The sequence below is a fragment of the Tachypleus tridentatus genome, chromosome 6 (assembly GCF_004210375.1).
Source record: "Tachypleus tridentatus isolate NWPU-2018 chromosome 6, ASM421037v1, whole genome shotgun sequence".
In the NCBI taxonomy this organism is placed as follows: domain Eukaryota; kingdom Metazoa; phylum Arthropoda; class Merostomata; order Xiphosura; family Limulidae; genus Tachypleus; species Tachypleus tridentatus.
The window spans coordinates 71,583,670-71,605,767 of record NC_134830.1 but is presented as its reverse complement, the minus strand read 5'-3'; the positions used below and the strand labels follow the sequence as shown (position 1 = coordinate 71,605,767).

At 29.6% G+C, this 22,098-nt stretch overlaps 1 protein-coding gene across 5 annotated transcripts in view; it reads right to left on the bottom strand.

The window, feature by feature from the left end:
- The window catches only part of LOC143252776 (serine/threonine-protein kinase 31-like), a 101,982-nt gene that overhangs the window by 12,502 nt on the left and 67,382 nt on the right, over window positions 1-22,098 (bottom strand). For all 5 annotated transcript variants that reach the window (XM_076505452.1, XM_076505455.1, XM_076505456.1 and 2 more), the window contains 9 exons: window positions 21,266-21,388; window positions 18,715-18,825; window positions 15,478-15,567; window positions 10,403-10,579; window positions 9,496-9,744; window positions 7,967-8,068; window positions 2,149-2,229; window positions 1,463-1,585; window positions 645-758 (listed from right to left, as the gene is read on the bottom strand). In XM_076505452.1, coding sequence (XP_076361567.1) covers window positions 645-758; window positions 1,463-1,585; window positions 2,149-2,229; window positions 7,967-8,068; window positions 9,496-9,744; window positions 10,403-10,579; window positions 15,478-15,567; window positions 18,715-18,825; window positions 21,266-21,388 — 1,170 coding nt within the window. The remainder of the gene's footprint in view (window positions 1-644; window positions 759-1,462; window positions 1,586-2,148; window positions 2,230-7,966; window positions 8,069-9,495; window positions 9,745-10,402; window positions 10,580-15,477; window positions 15,568-18,714; window positions 18,826-21,265; window positions 21,389-22,098) is intronic.

Sequence of the window (22,098 nt, the reverse complement as noted above, 5' to 3'; positions counted from 1 at the left end):
ATTCAAGATATGTCTGAATTGATGATGCCAATCAGAATATTTAATGTTTGATTCTGGGAAATGAGATTCCTGTTAAAAGCTCAGTTAAAATTTGCTGTACATAAAAAATATGATCTGTTTCAAAAGCATTATGTCCAAGACATCTGTGAAATGATGACATCAGTTTGACTCAGATTCAAGATTCTCAAGTATGGATTAAAATGCAATGTTCATGCAAAAATATAAAAGTACTTCTGTCCATTGTACAATTTGCTCGAATCTTCAGAATGCATATCAACAGTTTTTTTTCAGTATCCCTATATATTGTGTGTGGTATTTATTCTTCTCTATCATGAACTGTCATTATGTTACTAATGTAAACTGAATAGTTAATTCTGAAATCAAATATATAATATCGTGGTGAAAAGTCATTGCATGCACGCTTTGACTTCTGCCTGTACACATGGAGTTACGTGAAATTTTTCATATCATATACACACTAAATCATGAATCTTGCCACTGTGCAATTCAGAATATTATTTCCTTCAACTACTCTTGAAAGTATACAATATTCAACTTATTTCCACAAAAATATATCACACACATAAACACACTCAGTTTTCTAAAAGATACAGTTACTAACAAAAACACTAAGTTTAACCTACCTTTGAAAAGAAAACAGCCTGCAATGGGACTAAGTTATCACAAGCAGCATGATGGTACTGTACTACCCTCCTAAGAAATTCTTTCTTTTGTTGATCATTATCAATAAAATATTCCTATAATGATATGAAAGAACAATATAAGTACTTGGGAAAAACTAAAATAAACATTCCTCTCTGTAGCAATCTATTACACACAGAAAAATTAACATAAATATTGTTTTTATTATATTTAAAAATCAAAGATTTAAATTTAGTGTACCACTAGATTCAGAAAAAGTACAAAAGAGTTATATACAAAATAAAATGAAAGAAAATAAAAAAATGCATAACCTTTCTATTCACTTTGATAATGCATTGTAATGAGAATCATTACCATTGAAAGACCTTGTCTGTGAGGGTTTTGGTTTAATAAGAATTGTCAGAGGGTTATATTAAAATTACTTGTTATGAACAATACACCAATGCACATGTTGAGTCAAATACAACCAATGACAATATACATATAATGAAGTTGCTATTGTGATATTTTGGGATGATATTGCAGAAAGTTGACAGAAATAGCATAAAAAACTATGAAAAAAATCTAAATAAAAAAAAATTATGAAGTGGCAGCAGCACTAATATGCATCTTTGAATACATGTAAGGAAACATTTTAAACCTTTGTAAAGTGCTATACTGAAGATTAATTTACTTTTCAAGTTGTCTGTTATGACATTTAAAATATTAATTTTTATAAGCTTTAAGAAGAATTTTGGATGTAAAATTTAAGTTTTTTTGTTTAAAAAAAGAACCAAACAATATTTTCAACGGTACTTACTTTTACTATAACTTCAGATTCTCTATAAACTGCTCTGTAGGTTATAAATGACTGAGACACTAATAATTTCTCTGCTTGGAAGTAGTCCAGTTCCCATCCTAGCTTCAAGAGACCTAAATATTCCTGCATAAAAATACATTAGTATGCTCACATGCATGATCAGTAATTTTAATGATAAAATATAGGCTACTACTTCCAATTTGTATCAAAAATACAGCACAACATTTAATAATTCCAGAAAATATATCTTATGAAGTGTTTTAAGTTTACAGAAATAATTTCAATGTTTCATGTTAGTCACATTTTCACCTAATCTTTTCTAGACAGAAATTTTTCACTGATATCCTAAGGAATTTCTCTTCTCCTAATGAAAATACTTAAATCAAATTGTAGAAAACTTAAAAGAAAATACTAAATTGTATGTAGTTTCAGCTTTATAAAATTAATATAATTTATTTTTTTCCATAACTTATGTCAGAAAATTGCAAAACATTTATAAAAAAAAGATAAAATACTTCCTTTTGTTTCAAAATATAATTCTTTCAAGATGTTTAGAGAGCCTCATTCTGTATATTCAATACATCCAAATCAGTTTTAACTTTATTTATATCCATAATGATGTTTTACTTTTGATACTTTAATCATGCTAATTGCCAGTTACCACTTCCAGCTATAATTCCACTTACCACATAACTCGATATTCCCAATTCAGAATATTGAATGTCCACTTCGGGGAAATGAGATTCCTGCAATTCAGCCAAGTTTTTCTAGTTGATTGAAACAAAAGAACAAATTTTCAGACTATGAAAACAAGTACACGTTGCATTTGTTCGAAATATGAACAGTTAAAACTGGTGAAAAAAAAACAATTAGCTCCTTTTACAAGCAGTTACAAATATCTACCTTAATCTTAACAATTAACAGAACACTTTTTGTCTAGATGAAGCCAGTGAGATGGAGGATGGAAGAGTTCAAATATGATTTTAAATCTGTAAACATGAATATGCTTTCCATAACAGCTTACCTGCCAAGTAGATTAGGCTACAGGGATAAACCTAAAAGTAAATGATTCTTGTGATACAGAATAAAAGAAAATAGTAAAAAACATAAATGGCTAAATAAGACTTGAAAGGAAAGAAACATGGGGGTAAACATTTTGCCAAAATACTCTTAAGTTCACTAAAAATATACCTAATTGCAACAAATTTTAGTGACTGGTAAAAATAAATACAACAGCAAAAGATAATCACAAAACAGCCTAATGTTTCTGTAGCAACAGGTCATCATTTTGAAAGGCCTACTTCCAATCTTCTGAAAATCATACTGATATATGTATATACAAAAATGAGCAAACAGGCAGTTTGCTCAAATTGTTTCACAGAAGTAATAAAGGATTTTAAAAAATGCATTATAAATTATTAAATGTCTCTTGTTTTGAGTGATGCCAGTTGTCAAAAAATCCTCTGGTAAAGAAAGGGTTGTTGATAATTTTAATCTTATTCCAATCAATCAATGCTATCACTACTAAGAGAGATATGATCTGCAACTGCAGAATCCAAAATTCTTTATTTTGTGTATTAATTGTTATCTGTCATTGAGAACCTGTACTTACATTTGTTTATTACAATTTAACATTTGCCTTTGGACCAACTGAGGAAAGTAAGTATGCAGGAAAGAACTTCATGAGAAGATAAACACCTGATATATGTCCCTCATCCTTCCCAGGGAAAACCCAAAAGGGTTAATTATAATCCCCATGTTAAAATGTGGAAGGACCAATAAAAGGTTCAGAGCCAATCAAATAAAAATAGAGTGCCAAGTCCTCTAACTCTGAGGGTACAACAAACAGATGGGAATAAAACCCCCAAATATAGAGATCTTCATTATGAAGACACATTTACAAAGCAAATCCAAAACCATCTAGTAGAAACTTTGACAGGAAATGGAAACCTGAAGAGAACCAGACCAACTGCAGTCACCTAAGGATTCAAGAATTCATGAGAAATGATTTCAAAACTTGGGGAACACATATGCTGTAGTATCAATGTTTGTACACAGTAAAGCAATGCCACATTTGGCCAATAGCCATTTCCACCATGTGGAATTGAACACCAACATTGAAAGTTGATATACATAACACAGTCCCTATGAGGGGACACTAGTCTGACTAGAATGACCCCATATAAACCAAAACCAAGTTATTCCAAAAACAGTACTTTAAGGACCAATAGGACCATTTGGAAGGCCAGACCCTACCAGTGGGAAGAATGCATACGAGCCAGGTGAAAGATAAAAGGGAGTTCAAGTTATGAAACAGAGATGTCTGAATCCTGAACTCAAAGTTTGTGAATGCCCCAAGCTCTCCAGGTGCAAAACAAAAATGCCAAGCTCAAAAACTGAAGTAAGTGAATGTGATTTATACAAAGGGCTGGGTAACTTCAAACACTGCAAGCCTAAGGAGGGAAAGTCAGAACAACAACATTTCAGAACATGATCCTCTAGTCAAGTTGTAAGTACCTCTGAACTCAACAGGTCCACAAAAAGTACATACACTTGTGAACCCCAGTAATCAGAGGGGATTCAGGGAATATTAAAAACTGATCCAATGGCTCATTACTAAGAAGGGCAGGAACAGAATGAAACAAACACATCTGAAACAACACAGGCAGCTTAAATCCTTATTTTCCAGTACAAGCAAACCATCATAATGCTTAGGAAGACAATAATCAAGCACACCAAATAAGCAAGAACAAAGCAGTCAACTCCTAATGTTCAGATATCATTGAAGTGGCAGGCAAATCAGTTGTGGTAGGTAAAACAAAAGATGTACAAACTACGTGGAATTGCTCATACAGGAAAAATGGAGCTAGCCAGAAAAAAATAAATTATAAAAGATTTGTTTTTGTTTCTGAATTTCACGGAAAGCTACATTTAGCAGTGTAAGACTAGAGGGAAGGCAGCTAGTCATCACCACACACTGCCAACTCTTGGGTTACTTTTTTACCACTGAATAGTGGGATTGACTGTCACATTATAATGCCCCCATGGCTGAAAGAGCATGTTTGGTGCAACCAGGATTCAAATCTGCAACCCTCAGATTATGAGTTCAACACCTTAACCCACCTGGCCATGCCAGGCCCAATTATAAAAGAATGCTCAAATCTGAATGAACTGCTATATAATGACAGTCAGGTAAAAATATCATAGCTGGAAAATTAAACTATCACCTTTAGTAATTAATATAAAAAAAATGGTTTGAAAAACGCATACTAACAGTAAGTTTGCCAATTGAAAAGTATGGACTGCATGATTAGAAAGGATTCTAGTTATGATGGGGTAACAATAGTTACACTCCTAGCTGTGGAAGGAAAGTTTTGTTTTTCAATACACATATCTTAATAAACCTTAATAATTTTAATGGATTTCAAAAAATCCAATAACTTTTTTAACATTATGTTGAAAAACATACAAGTTTCTTTGATATTTGATTATTAGAAACAGTAAGAACTACAATATCTACAACTATCTTTATGGTAGATTTATATCAGTGAGGTTAATTATTTCTACACTTCCTTGAATACTTTAGAAAGATTTTCACTACATGTTTTTTTTTTTTTTTATATTCCAGAACAGTAAAAGCAAGAAAATTAAGTAAAATATAGCTACAGATGTAAAATTCTTAACAAATAAAGAAAAAAGTACTTTTAATTTAATAAAAACTTACTTACCTTGCATAATTATTGCAATACTTTAGCATCAAAATGGATACAGGAAAACCAGTTAGAACAATTATACATTATTAGTATATCCATCCATACATTTGAAAAAATATGTATTTCATATTCAAAGTATACAAATTATATGAAGTTCTGGATGAATTTGTGAGCCCTAAGTATGGAAAATGTAATTATATCATGATTAACCCAAAAGTCAAGAACAAGGATAACAGTGAATTTCAAAGGCATGTGATAATGTGTGTTTGTCCAACAGGAGCATTGTTATCAAAAAAATGTTTGTGTTTTTTTAAATGGAAGTTCAAGGAGACCATTTGCAAGTGACTGCTGAAAATATGCTTCTAAGTACAAAAACTAACTGCTAAATATCGGAGATATGCTAAAGGGAAAATCAATAAAGTGTACAATATTTCAGGCCATACCAAAATTGACCCATTTCTTTACAAAGTTTTTAAATTTTTACCATTTTCATCTATACCATATTTATGTATTTTATTGTGATTAAATCTCTCCATAACCTTAGAGAATTAATTCATATTTATTCATACAATTTCTCAAAATTTCAGTATAGGTTACTGTAGTTAGTCAAAAAATACTAATAAATTGGGAAATGAACTAATTTTGTCCTTACACAGTTTAAAATGATCAGAACTAGTTTACGTATGTCTATGTGAGGCCAGCATACTCAATAAGTCATACTTTAATTTTAAAAACTGTTAGAAACTTTGATAACCAGTGGAGATAGAAATATATAAAACCCTGCTTTGCTTTCTAAATAGAGTTATTCTAAGATGGCATACTATTTTCAGAAGTGCTGGTGAAGTATAAAACTTTAATTAATACAGAGGTAGTTCTCTCAAAAATGTAGCTTTATATGTATTTTCTGAAGGTCATTAGTTATACAACTCAATAGCCATTATATGCAGCTGACCTGCAATAAACCATATTCTTGCTAGTGTTCTTCAGAAATCTTTGGGTATCTGTGTTAAGTGTCAACACTTTTCACATAAGCTTGATCATTTTGACTAACCTTGCAACCAGGAAACAATATATAATGCAACTTTTAATGTAGTAATTGATCTTCACAAAATTTAGCAAGCTTTTAATAACTAGTATATGTCTTGTGTGCAAAAATCAGATTTTTAATCATGTATTGTTGTAAAGATTTGTCTGTGAATTTATGGAATCATAGTCTAACTCAGACTCTATTAATCGTAGTCCAAAGTGATTTTCATGTTAAAATTAAAAATACTTGTTAACTTACATTATGAAATGGATATGTTAAATATTTCTAAATGCATCTTTCTTTTTCTGCTAAAACATTATATTTTATCTGTTATTTTCTCTACCATAACTCTATATAAGTTATAGTCCATTTGACCAGCCTTGTAACCACCATAAAAAAATAAGTAAATCTAAATTACCCTGTTTTCCTTCCTAAAATAACTGGAGGATGTAAGAAAGCTGAAAGTACTTATCTTAAACAGACTCAAGCTTATAAAAGTTTACAATTGTTTCTATTTAATTTTGTTGTTTTATTGTTCTTTGAACTGTGTTTAATACTAAAAATATATAATAAAACCAGAATAGCAAATACTCCAAGTTAGGATGAAACAACTGCCCCTCAGTGGCTCAGCAGTATGTCTGCAGACTTACAATGCTAAAAACCAGGTTTCAATACCCGTGGTGGGAGGAGCACAGAGAGCCCATTGTGTTGCTTTCTGCTTAATTCAAAACAACAACAGAATAAAACAAAGCATTACACAAAGGATTTGTGCATTTTAGTCACATTTATCACAATTAGTAAAATATAAGCATAAAACACAAGAAATATTATACTTGCATGTGGGTTTTTTTTGTTTGTTTTTTGTTTTGCAGTCAAAGGTTTGATAAAAGTTAACCCAAATTTTCAGTATGGTTGTTGTTAGTACTTTGCTGACCTTTATATTTCAAACCCTCAATTAGAAATATAATACATGATTAAAGAATACAATGTTTTATAACTATAATAACAGGCTTTTCTAACTAAACTACAAGTACACTAAAATATTTCCTGAACTTTGTTGAGATGAACTAAGCAATAGCAACTTTGAGTCCATGGATGGAATAATTTAAAATTGTAATCAGAAAGCACTTGCCCATAATGCAATTCAGTAAATTATTTTTTTTATTGGTTATTAATAACATATTAGCAAACATTAAAAAGAATTACAGATGTGTTTCAAAAGACAATATAATTAAGAAAGTATGGAATGTGGGTTTGACTTTATGGTTTATACCTATTTTAACTCAAGATGACTGAAGACTGTAAAATTAGACTGTTTAAGTACTATGTATACTATACTCAGAAACTTAAGTAGAACATTCTCCATACTTCATAGTGTTTACATCCAAATTTGGTTGAAGTTGACCCGATAAACTCAGAAGAGTTTGAGGGAAAACAAACATATTTCGTTGTTATATGTACAGATTGAGTCAGACTTGCTTATACTTTGTTCAGTAAATTCAAAACTTCTTTCCATTGTATTTACAAAAATTTTATATAAATCACATCCCTCAAAACAACACATTACACAATAATAAAAATAATTTTCAGAAATCTTAAATTTCACTGTATAATTGGCAAAAACTCATTGTTAGGAACTAATACTTAATATTTTGGTAACTTTACCACTTTAACTTATTTCTTTAAATTAACAATTTTATAAAAAAAAATTTGAAATGTGTAGATTCGATAAATTACTATTAAGTAACTGATAGTCAATCTTACCAAAAGCTTGCTTTCTTCATCAAATGCTTCATGCAGTTCTTTTCTCAGAACAGCCAGTTCACTGTTAATACTTTCCAAAGCTTCTTTATCACTTTCATCATTCTGTTTAAAATATTTAATTTTTACAAATTTCAAAGATACTTGAAAACTTGTTACTTAAAATAAGATGTAGTACTTAGGTTAGAACAGCATACAGCTATGTCTACCTCTTATCAGGCTGTTTTGATAATTAATAAACCACAACATATGGTATACTGCATATGTATGCAGATAGGCAGAAAAATCTACTCTCTTCTGTTCTGGTCTCCTGAAGCCAGTAACATGGAAGTCTGACAGTCACTGACAGAGAAAACTAGCCATAAGTTAATATCTCTCTTTTTTTTATCACTTTATATTTGGTTGAGAAAAGGTTGTCTTTGTTTCAAATCAAAATAACTACATCAAGTCTCCAATTTGTATTGCAAATATTATATACACCTGTTGATTTCAGTTTTTATTATCAAAACAGTATGACATTTGCACTGTTTTCAAAAAACGTTAGGAGACCTCTTATGTATTCAACAAACTCATAATAAGAAAATTTACTCCTAATTACATTATCTATTCAATGAATATTTTTACCCATGTTGTAAACTTCAGTGAATACAAGAAAACTGAACTATATCCTTTTCTTTTCAATTATTTTTACATGTAAAAATTTCTTTTTATCCAGATACACTATTTTGCAAAATTATAACAAGATCAGAACTGTAATTTATTGCTTGCTATTCACACTTACACTGAACAGGTAACATCCTGTAATATAAATTATACTTCAAAATTTCAATTCAGTAACAATATACAGTATTCAATAGAAGAGAAAGTTAACAAACTCTAATGGTCTAAATGGAGTCAATACTCACAGCTTTTATGCATGTTAAAAGCTGCACTTAAATACTATTATGAACTATAACACAATGTTACTAGATGATAATCACCATCTAAATACCTAGAAATCTTATATATATTGATATGAATACAAAATAGAATGTTCTTTATTTTCTTCTACATGTTTCAATGAATAAATGAAGCTATTCAGATTGTTTTACAAAATGTCAGCTGACAAAGAATACCTATTCCATCAATGACCAAATCAGAAGGTACAGTAAGATAATATATGTTACGAAGGTATTATTAAAATTGTCTTTATTTAGGTAAGAAGCTTAATAAATATTGGTAGGAGAAGTCACCAAGTTATTAAATTTTTACATATTTTATGCAGAAAGAAAAATACTGTTTTTAGTTTAACTTTATTTTTAATAAGAGCACAAATACATTAGTGCATTTACTATAAAATGTCTTTTCTAAACACATGCTTAAAGTATTAACATTATACACTTATTACTACACCTTAAAAACTTACATAATAAATTTTACTCTTAAAGAAATTCAAGTCTTCTTAATTGTTGTATTCTTGGCATGTATTACACTTTTACATCTACACTGCAAATATACAGGTTAAATAAACATTAAACACCATTCAAACACACCTCTTCAACATCATTCTTATCAGCTATCTTATGACGTAGTTTTGACTTGAGCCCCTTAATCGTTTTTCTTATAGCCATCACTTCTGTAATATCTGGCTTGTTGTGTAACCAAGGTGATAATTCCTGAAAAAGACTTGAGTACTGAACTTTCAATTCTGCTAAATCTTGAACCTTCTCCCATTCATTATTTAATTCGTTTTGTAACTTTTGTGTAACCACCGCCATCAGAGCACTTTCAGAAGTGGCTTCCTGAAACAGATGAATTACATACAAGATGTTCTCAAATCTTTTATTTTAGGAGTAATTTAATAAATAATATGAAATATGTTTGGACAAGTATACAGTTTTAATTTTAAGAAAACAAAAATTTAATTTTTTTTTAAGTTACATGAAACTATTTATATAACACATCAACTCAATATTACAGAAATATTATTATTAATATTTCATTAATTCCAATGGTTGTACGAACTGGTTGCTTAAGCACACATGCCTGCTAAGTAGAAAAACAAAAGCCTAACGTGCTTGAATTGAGTTTTGGCTTCTTTGTCAAAACTGACATGGAAGATACCACACATCAACAAAATCTACTCGTTACAACATTTACACTGCACTGTGATTCAAGTATTTGAATAAACTCTTCAAAATTATCAGTATTATTCCTATGCAAAACAGCTACTATGTCTTTTCACATTATTTTTGCATAGTAGTTAAACAAATATCCTATACTTATTCTGCATATTAAAGTTATAGCCTTCTGTTGTATGGAAGTTATAATTTATGAAAGAGCACAGAAATTTTTGTCTACTTCATTAAGTAAACTTGGAAGGAAATGTAAAAGTGTTTTAAGAAAAGAAAGAAACAGATCATAATTTTCTAAAAGTTTCAAGCACATAAAAGAATTTACCATATCACATTCACTTATTTCCACATTCAAAGCATTGTAATAATCAGCCAGGCATTTGGAAAGAGAACTAGCAGTACAAAATTCTTGTGGACGTTCTTCAAGGAGGTATTCTAAATAGCATACATGATCTTCAGGTGCTGATGAAGGACCCACATATGAATCTTCTAGTAGAACAGACTGAAAAGGAAAAACAAGTTTTAGAACCAGATCTGACAAAAGATGACTTCATGTGAACATTATTTATATTAAATTATTTTCTGTATGAAATCTCATATATCAAATATTATAAAGCAGTAATAAAATAACAGTAAGTAAAAGTCATGATCAAGATACAGAAAAATGGTAATTAATCTTACTTAAAATTAGCATTTAAATTTAACAACACAAAGAAAATTAATTTAAAACTAGCATTTTATTTAACACCTTTTACAAGAAATTTCTCTTTTTCTTTCAGACATAATTTCATTACTCGCAAAATTGAGAAGTAGTAGCACAAGAAAATATGACAATCATGTTAAAACAAATAAAACTCGTAATAAACTCTAAACTTCAGATGCTTTTTCCAAAATCATGGAAAAACCAATCACTATTGGTTTAGATTTTATGTAAAAAATAGAGACCAAAGTAACGCCAAACCTCACTTCTGTATGATATCTGTTAGTGTTTTTGTCTTTTTATCTCATTTTTTATGCTTAAAATATTCTTTTATATTTATTGCAAACTTCAAGATTTTATGGTGTCAACCTGACTAATTGTACCCTTCATCAGTAACAGCATTTGATTCATAGAATATAAATCCTAATACTGACTAACTTTTAATGAAGGAACTTTTCTCATGTACCACTTGCAAGCATTGTTTTTATTAATTTAGCATTTTTTGAACTGTTGGTGCCACATAAGAGCTGAATAACTTTGGTCCTATATTTTTTATAATTTATTTAATTATATCCATACACATGAAGTAAACTGAAAACCAAGATACTTAAGACATCTTAAAAAGATGGACTCTTCTAGTTTCACCATGTCAGCTGATGCTCTATATAATTTTTAATATACTTTAGAAGTAACAGTACTCATCCCCAGTAAAGGAAAAAGTGTAAATTAACACATCAACTTAAATTATTTCATAATTTTAAGAGGTTAACTGTGTTGCATTCTTGGTTTCACTGAGAACCAAATCTCCAAGATACTTATTCATCCATTATAAAAATCAACTGTTAAGCATTTTGGTTGTACTAAGAGCTGTTCGACAATAATATACAATAGATCTATATTTTTATTCTTTAACCCTTTCTCCCTGGGTATCCTTCAATATGCATGACAGAAAAGTTTAGTGTCTTACATTCAAAATATTATGACACTACTTTTTGTTTGTATTATACCAATTAGTACAGCATAAAGATATACGTAATAATCCATACAATACTATACAAGTTTTAAGATCCCAATTCTATAAGCAAATATTTTAAAAAATTCCCAAATTTCCTCTAGCATGGCATGTGACAAATGTTCTCTAGGCATCTTGTCTTCTTTATTTTTTTCACCACCCCTTTAAAGAATAAAAAAATAAATGTAAATTATTCACTGCAGAATTGAGAATTGTTCAGACACCACCATAACATTTACAGCATTCAATTTTATTTGGTTACAGAAATGTCAGTAGAAAATCAGACCCTTTCTGCCACATCCTCTCTTTCAGGATATGCTCATAGTTCCATTTTACATTAAATTATATATTACATATAACCAATAGAAAGTCAAAGTTTTCACCTTGAAAATAACATATTGCACAACATTGTGTTCTGAAAAGATAATAGTTAATTTCACTTAGAGTACAAACAATGTTTCAGTGAAGGTTATAAAGATTTCATTTGTGACATTTGAAAATTTTCTGATGCATAAAGGTTTTTAATTTTAAAATGAAAATTACTCTGCATTTTGAATAGTTAACATACTGAAAGAAAAAAATTTGAGAAAATCTTTAATTCACAAACATTTTAACATTGTTACTACCTTTGATGGTCAAAATTAGCTTTACTTGATTTACTTTTTCTAATAAACTTTGAAAATTTATTTACACTTTTTTTTTAATTTTTCTATTATAGTCAAAGTATATTTCCAATTTAGATCAATTTTTGTACAACTCTCAGCAATCTCTATACACGAGTTAATATGCACAGTCAAGTTCACCTGTAAATCTAAGATTTTCTGAAAATATAATACAAAATGTTTATGGATATCCAGTTTTCTAGATGCATCTTTCAACAGATGCCTACCTCCATTGTCAATCATGCTCTTTCTGATGTCCAAGATTATGTGCCTCATACTGCAATTTATATCATAAAATCTTACCTGAAGAAGGTCAAGGTCAATCTTAATCTTATAACACACATCTATACAAACTCTCCACAGAACCACACTGTATTAGAATATTAAACTAGAAAAACATGTTTAGGAAAACAAATGAGCAGATGTAAACAGATATACAGTCAAGTAACTCATTGGTATATTGTACAGAAAGATGGAAATAATGCTAGTTCAATTTTTCACAGTTTGCAAAGAAAATTGTTACTGTCCTGGAATTTCAACCCAATGTTATAAAATATATTCTCAGTTTCCTAGCTGTACAGTAGAAGAATTACATTTTGTATAATTGTCATTATGTTCTCTTGATAGTGACTAGGGTTCAACTTTGCTTTACAGATCATTTTGTGAAGTTTAAATTTCCCATTACATTACAAGAAAGCAAAAAAATTAAATCTGTGAAAAGTACCTTTCTTTAGATTTTCCACATTATCTTAAACTACAGATTTGGTGAATTCCACCCAAACCATACTCTCCTCTCCCAAAATACCAATCAAGTAGTAAAACGTTTTAAAACATATTTGTATCTTCATGAAATTTTGCAGATTATCATTAATATTATAATGATTTTGTACACAAAGTATAAGATACTTAAATGAATAATTTCCTTGTGTACTTCCTTTTTCTTGAATGTTGGCTGTCCAATATGCAGGGTAATTTTGATTTTAAAATTAGTAGTACTTTTATGGATCAGAAAATTATCAAATTTCACATATAAAATCTCTAAATCCTTCATATAATTATCAAAGAATTTTTATAGAAAAACATAACATTTTTTTTCTGTCATTTTCTCTACTTTATCTCTATATGAGTTTGGTACATTTAATTGACCCAATAACTACCATACAAAATTAGGAAATAGATACAAATTATGTATTATAATTGTTTTACAACTACTACAAATTATAATATGAAACTACAAATGTTTATTTTAAATATCCTAAGTCTTGTTACCTTATAAGACTAATATATTTATTATTTTTAGTTTATTGACTTTTTATCCCTTTCTGAATAACAACACAAACATTGAAATCACTTGGCAACTGTTTTAGCTTTGTCCTAGTGGACACAGAGCAGTAAATAACAGAATAAAGAAAATAATGATTGCTACTATTATGATGGTGGAGAAATTTGTACTCACTTGCCAAACCTTGAATGCTAAGCCTTGTCAAATTTTGCATGTGGAGGATGTAAAACAAGGTAACTTTTTTAGGTTTCATATATGTATTTTAAATAAGAAAAAATTATAAATTACTTTACCAATATCACAGAATTACATTGTAATTTATCAGACTTATTAATTAAACTATATTTGGGTCTAAAAATATTGGTTTTCAAATATTATTTTCTCTTACTTTTTATTTCCCAATATTGGAAACAAAAGACTAAACTTGAAAAGTACACTCCATGAAAAGGCTGAAAAAAACCACATGGGGAAAATTACAAACATTTGATCGGGTATAAGCTCCCTCCAGATGGATGTAAGCAAGTATTTTCAAAAGTAAAAGAGGTGAGCAGTAACACCTTGTTTGATTTGCTAAATATAGTAATATGCCAGTAAATAGAAAACTTAGGAGGTATGTATTTCATATTCTAGCTTTTCAGTATTGGCAACTTGGGTTTCTAATTTATAGTTGGACATTACCAACATCTAATTTTAATCAAAGCGGCATTCTACATACCATGACACACAAAAATCAATATTTAAGAACTTTGTTTTAATATTTACTTTTGAGTTAATAAATTAACACTATAACTTGGGTTATAATCTACAATTTGATAGTAAACTTATTGACATGCATTCATAAAAGTGTAATTCAATAAAATTTTAAATGCAAGTCTACACATGTGATGACATGTCCTTTAACCCATGATCATAAAAAAAAACAGCCTTAAAGATAAGGGATGTTAAGGTACAAATATACCTTATACATTATAATAACAAACATCTGTCTTTCACAGGCAAGGTATTCTTTCATTTTGTGCAGTTTTTTACTACTTACCTTAATCTCATCAATATGGTTTATATCATTTTACAAGGATGCAATTTTTGTAATTTATTTTGTGAACATTTGTTTGGAAAATATGTAATTTGCTATCAGTGACATTTTACATGGGGTGCAGTTAGAGTTCTAAACTGCAGCAACAATGGTGATATTTAGGTGGTTTTACATCCAAATATAAATGTACTGATTTTCTTATTTTTATATTCTTCACTATTTTTGCACTTCTTTTCTATCTTACTGCACAAGTATCCTTTTTCAGAAAGAGATGTGGCATATTCCTGTGGTACTATCATATTGTTAAATGATTACTAAATCAGAAAATGATTAAGAAAGATCAGTTTATAACAAGCCAAACTTTTAATGGCTCTTTTGATTTTATGAGATCACTTAGCAGACACTTTATGCACAAACTTGCAATTTTGGGGTCTAATGACTCTTGGGCCTCTACTAATTTCAAACCCTTAGCTTATAAGTTTCATGTAATTTGATTAAGTATTTCACTTCTTAAAATGAAAATAAAGAGAATATATCAGTGACACTTTCTGTTTTAGAAAGGGTTAAAGTAAAACATTGCAAATTTATATTTAATTGTACCATATACAACAATAATCTTTTAGTTTTTTTTTAATCCTTTCTGTTAAATTAAACACTTTCTTTAACATTTGCTAAAAAAATAGAAAATATTTTACTCAGTAATATACATACTTCAGAGAAGGCTTGAAGTACTTGAGATAATTGTTTCATTGCATCATTTGTTTGTCTTCTCACTTCTTGTACTTTTTCCTGTTTTTGATTCTGTAAAACAAATTTACTTTAGTGAATCTGTCATTATTAATTTAAATTGTACCTGTATTAATGACTATCTACTAATGACACATAGTCAACCACAGATATCTGATTTTTTATCATATGCATTTTAGTATAAATTTTTCAATTGTGAAGTTTCTTCAATATATCTGCATAACTATACAAAATATTAACTATAGAAAAATTTATCAGTTATCTTTCTTTTAACTATTAATTTTATATTCTTAGAAGTAAATTAAACTTTTAATTTAATATTTTATAGCTAATTTGTATTAATTTGTTACAAAACTATCCCTAGGCATATGCATGTTAAAGTAATTCACACTGACTAAAAGAGAAAGCATAGACTTCACTGACAATAATTATTTTACTTTATACTCTTATAATTTTAATGCAAATGTCAATGATATACACAGACATTATTAAGAATCAATGTTTCAATACCAAATTTGGTGTCCCCACAGTTAACAAGAATCAATCTCTCTCCAAACTCCTTAAACAATTGTACTTTAAAATAACACTAAAAATACCATATTTATTGCCATTAAACTTTGATCAGTTTCACAATATTTTGTGTTTTTGGCTTTCAATCCTTTTGTAATGATGATATACTTACTACAGCTTTGAAAGTACTTAATGTATCTTTGTATAATTTAGCAGTTTTTGGTAAACATTAAATATCTCTCGTACAGAAAGAAAATCAACATTTCCATTTAATTATTTTTGCTAAAACTTTTTCTGTAATCATATGAAATTAATGCTTGACTGCTCTGAGTGGAAGATGATTTTTATGTTTAAACTAAAAACAGTTCCTTCACCTGAAAATTCTCAAATTTCATTTGCATAATTCCTAAAAACTCCCAAATAAATACATTTTTCAGAAAAAAATTTTATATTCTATCATTATTTTCTAAACTATAACTATACATGGTTGGTCAATTTGACCAACCTTGCAACTACCATAAAAACTTGTGAATCTAAATCACCCTCCAAGTTGCTTGTGAGCATACCTTGTGATTTTTTTTCACACTCTTACCTGAATTAATCTTATTTAATTTAATATTTTTAATTGACATTTTAGTCATTTTTCTAATAATAATAATAATAATAATACACATAGAAGACAAAATACAATATTTACCTGATTTTTTTTACTAGACTGTAAATGTTTGAAACTTAAGCTTTTTTTAAAATACTAATGGTACTACTACAATAAATATTTTTTTCATTTCATTGAACAATGTATCTAAAAACGCAGAATAACAAAATGCAGAGAGCAAATGATGTCTTATAACCATCATAATGTTTCTAACTTTACAATAACAGTTTTTAGAAATTCGGCTAAGCTTGTCAATTCGATTACTGTGAGAAAGTAGTTTAGAAATGGAAGTAAAAGAAAGAATTCTCCATACAGAAAACATTTGATAAATTGAATTTTGGGATATTTATTGGTGATAAATAATATAGTGCAAAACATCAGAGAAAAAACTATTGGCAATTAATGATACAGAGGACGTGTCAAATGGGCATGACATGTGGGTCTAATTTGCTAATTTATTACTCTGTAAACAAACAAGATTGAAATCTTAATCAGTGATGTCGCAAAAACCCACTTGTAGAGAAAAATATATATGTAAAAATGGCTCGTTTGGGTTGAGAAAATTTTTTACGTAGAGGAGCACATGAAACAAAACAAAAACTCAACATACTAAGAAACCAAATAAACACAGCCATAAAACTATGCTAACCAGATAAAATTAACAATGAATTAGACAAAATAAAACAATACTTCATCAACATCAATAAGTTTCCTCCACAAACTGTAGAAAACATTATACGTACACACCTAGACAGAAAGCAAAATCAACCAACTAAAGTAAATATATCTCACGAATCAAAAAATCACGAAATCATATACTGCTGCATACCATATATTCCCGACATCAACAGGAAAATAACCAACATTTGGCAAAAACTAATAACAAAATATGACATTCCAGTTAATACCAAATGTATTCAAAAACCAGTCACAAACTGAAATCTATACTATGTAAAAACTACACTGACAAACACCACACCAACATTATTTATAAAATACAATGTGATAACTGCCACGACTTCTATATTGGAGAAACAAGTAGAAAAATGGAAACTAGATTCAAATAGCATAAAAAGTCACCTTCACATGTTTTCAAACACTGCAAGTCAAATAAACACAACATAACCATAGAAAACACTCAAATGCTAAAGAAAGAAAGAAACGAACAAACACAAAATTAAAGAAGCCTTACTTATACAACAACTCAAGCCAAAAATAAACCAAAACAAGGGAACACCTTTATACCTATATTAAAAATAATATAATAAATAATAATAATAAAATAAATAATATAAAATTATATATTCAAACATCTAAGCATGCCCTCCACATTCCGACACTCAGTTACACAACCCCTTTTAAACACGTAGTCAGTTACCTCTTTCTTTCTTTGTGAAACTGACGATGACCAAAGAAGGTCAAAATGTTGTTTGCTCCTCTACGTAAAAAAATTTTCTCAACCCAAACAAGCCATTTTTTACATATATAAGATTGAAATCTATATAAATTATGCTTTGCCTGAGTAATACGTACATTATAATAAGTAATCTACATTAAATAAGCAATTTTCACAATGCTCATATACAATGGGAGATTGAAGATTTTAAAATATTTTTACATACAATTAAAGCTAAAAACTTTTATGAAATTCAAATCTGATTTATTAGCTATGTTTTGATGCCAAATTTAATCATATACATTGATAATAAAGTAGTTCAACTGAATTTTGAATGTAACTCCCTGAAAAGTCACGACATATATACTTTGACCTACCCAAATATAGTAGTTTCTTTCAACAGATTTAAAACAAACTGTTTGAGGAACTATGTAACAAATCTGTATATAAACTCAAATAAAATGAGTTTTAGCATTAACAAGATTTTAACTATTAAAATTTAATATTTGTGCAATCTAACTATAACAAAATGTGGTGAAAAACATGTACTTTAAAGCTTGTGGTGTTCTAAAAACTAAAAAGAAATAATATTGTCACATGTTTCTTGCAATATTGTTGTCTCTTTCTCTGAATCTCCTACCTTCATGTTCTGGTAGAAACTTGATAAATCACTTAGAGGCAACAAAAGCATGTTTGTGTCAGCCATGCAGAGAAATGGATGATAGTATTGATTCAAACATGACAGCAGCATCTAATAACAATAAAGAAAGAGATGAAAAAAAAATCAATGTCCAAGAGTATTTAATGTGATACAAAACAAACATCAAAAATTCATTCTGCCATATTGAAATGATAAACACTTTTGAGTCACACAAGTTTATTAAAGATTTTTAGGTAACTTAAAACTAATATACATTACAAGGTCTGTTCAAAATATACGCGGACTGACGTCATAAAACAAAATGTACTTTATTTAGAAGTTACAGGTCTGGGACCCCTTCAAAGTACTCTCCTCCCCAACGCACACACTTATCCCAAAGGTGTTTCCACTTGTTGAAACAGTCCTGGTACGCTTCTTTTGTAATGTCCTCTAGCTCCTTCGTCGCATTTGCCTTAATCTTGGGAATCGTCTCAAATCTTCTTCCTTTCAAGGGTCTTTTGAGTTTGGGGAACAAGAAAAAATCGCAAGGAGCAAGGTCAGGTGAGTAGGGGGGTGGGTGGGGAAGAACAGTGATCGAGTGTTTGGCCAAAAACTCACGAGTTCTGAGGGCTGAATGGACTGGAGCGTTGTCGTGACGGAAAAACCAGTCGCCACTCCTCCACATTTCTGGCCTTTTGCAATGGATGGCATCCCTCAGACATTTCAGAACTTCAATGTAGTAAGTCTGGTTCACTTTGGAGCCTTCGGGAAATACTTGTGGTGAACAACACCCTTAGCATCGAAGAAAACTGTCAGCATCACCTTGACCTTGATCCGAACTTGGCGAGCTTTTTTGGGTCTGGGGGATGTTTCACCCATCCACTGGGATGATTGGACCTTCGTTTCAATGTCATAACCATAAACCCATGATTCATCACCTGTTATGATCCTTGACAAGAAGTTTTCATCTTCTTCTGAACGATCAAGCAGTTCCTGACAAACCTGGACACGATGGGCTTTTTGTTCGTCTGTCATCAGGCGTGGCACAAATTTCGCAGCAACGAGGTGCATCTTCAATTTTTCGGTCAAAATCTCGTAACAAGATCCAACTGATATCCCACACTCTTCTTTAGTTTTCCCAGGTAAAAGAAATATTTTCATGATTATGATATTTATTTATATACATCTAAAGCACAACAATTTGTTTCTCTTATCTTACTACTCTTAGGTCATTGGGCTACTCTCAACCAAACTTTGTGGGGTGATAGTCTGGAATAAGAGGTTCACAACTCTTTTAATCCCCATTACTGCTGTTACTCTGATAAGTTAATATTAGCTTTATTCACATATAGTACAATGTCCTTAAACAAAAATAAATAAGTAAATAAATTTTCCATTCTCTGATGGGACAGTGGTAAATTCAGAGGTTTAATTTGCCCTCTGTGGACACAGCAGACAGCTTGATGTGGCTTTGCTATGAGAAAAAACACATTACATTTTGTCTACCATACACAGGTTAAAAAAAATCTTATGTATGTCTGAGAGTGCTCTATTACTGTCTACGAAGTAATGAAATGAAAGAAAAAAAAATGGATGCCATTATTGCAACAACATAAACTCAGATGAAGTTGATATGACAATAGCCACCACAACACTGATATGGAGAGCCAATTTTTGAGTTATACCCACTTTTCACTTTGACCCACGGCCTTAAAACTTTATCCCATAAAATAATTCTGCAGCCAATGAGCATTAATTAACAACATGAAATAGTATAGAAGGATATTAAGAACTGGGTGTTCAAAGCACATACCAGAAAGCACCCCTACTGCCATTACCCTGGCTGCCACCTCTTCATACAAAATCACCCACAACACAATGTATAGCATGTTTTAAGTATATTCATATTTATACAAAGCTTTCAGCTTTGTATAAATAAATAAATAAATAAATAAAATAAATTTGTAAATAAATTGTGTGAAAGTTAAGAGTTCTAAATTATTAATCATATCACCTAATCCCATATTTTTTTAAGTTCATAACAGCAACAAAGAATGGCTACCTCAGTTTGTTTGACAGAAAAAGGAAAGTTACAGCCAAAAAACTTAAAACTTTCACACTTCAATAAGCCAGTATTATGTCTGATCTTACTTTTCAAAGAAGAAAGTTAAGCATCTGACAATTATCTTTTGCATAGTTTTCATGCTTTTTACAGAGGTATGTTACTTATGTCAAAAATAAATACTTCAGTGTTGGTTTTTGAGACAAATTCCTGGTAACAAATAATAAGCTCTGCAATGACTTGCATTATTTAATATCATATTTAAATATGTAAAAATATCAAGGCTTTTCAGAGAACATACAGTATTTAAACATTACAACTTTAGAGCATGTAATTCTTTTATATTACCTCAAGATGTTTTTAGCTCAGAAAGGATTTGAAGAAAAATAGCCAACTAGATTTAGTCTTCAGAATTTTTCTCTCTCTCCATCTGATCCAGCAGAAACTTTACTCCAAGAATAAAATTACAATAAAAATATAGTTTATTACCTCCAAAAGCCTAGCTTTCTCAAAGACAGGATATTGAGAAAAGAGGTTTAGGAACTGTTCTATCTTGACACAGAACTGCTGTTTGGCTGAGTCCCGAAGTTCAATAAGAGACTGAAGTTCATCCTATAAAAGAAATCACAACTGCAACAACTAACTATATTGCTGTCATTATTTTACTAATTTTTCAAAGCAAATACAAAAGCAAGTTTCTTGTTGAAGACAATTTATGTAAGTTCAAGAAATGCTTGCATCAGATAACCAACATTTTTATTCAAGTTAATTGTCAGTCATTAATCAACTTTACATTAGTCACACTTAAAAGAAAATTTTGCATTAATTTTATGAATACAACTTAAAAACCAAATACAATTTTCAAAACAAGAAAAATTAAACAATTTATAGCTTCTTGGTAAATTTGCAAATATTTCTAATATAAATTATTATTCTACTTTATAGGATCATAAACACTGTTCATTAATCTCCATTTTCATCTGAAAATTGTAATTATTTTCTTTTCAAGTTTAACTAATAATTAAAATCTCATTATGTAAACAATAAGTTTGGATTTCTGGAACAATACATTTTATAGCATAGTATTTCACAGTAGCAACATATATACACTTTATGACATTTTGCTGCTTCCTACAGTTGACAAAAATGTTTACATATAGAAATATTTCTTTGTCTGGAATTAAGCACTAAGCTACACAATGGGCTATCTGTGATCTGTACACCACAGTAGTGATACTAAGTTTCTAGCAATTCATGTCTGCAGACACATCACTGTTCCACTGAGAGGCATTTACATATAGAAATATCTAGAAGGTTTCTTA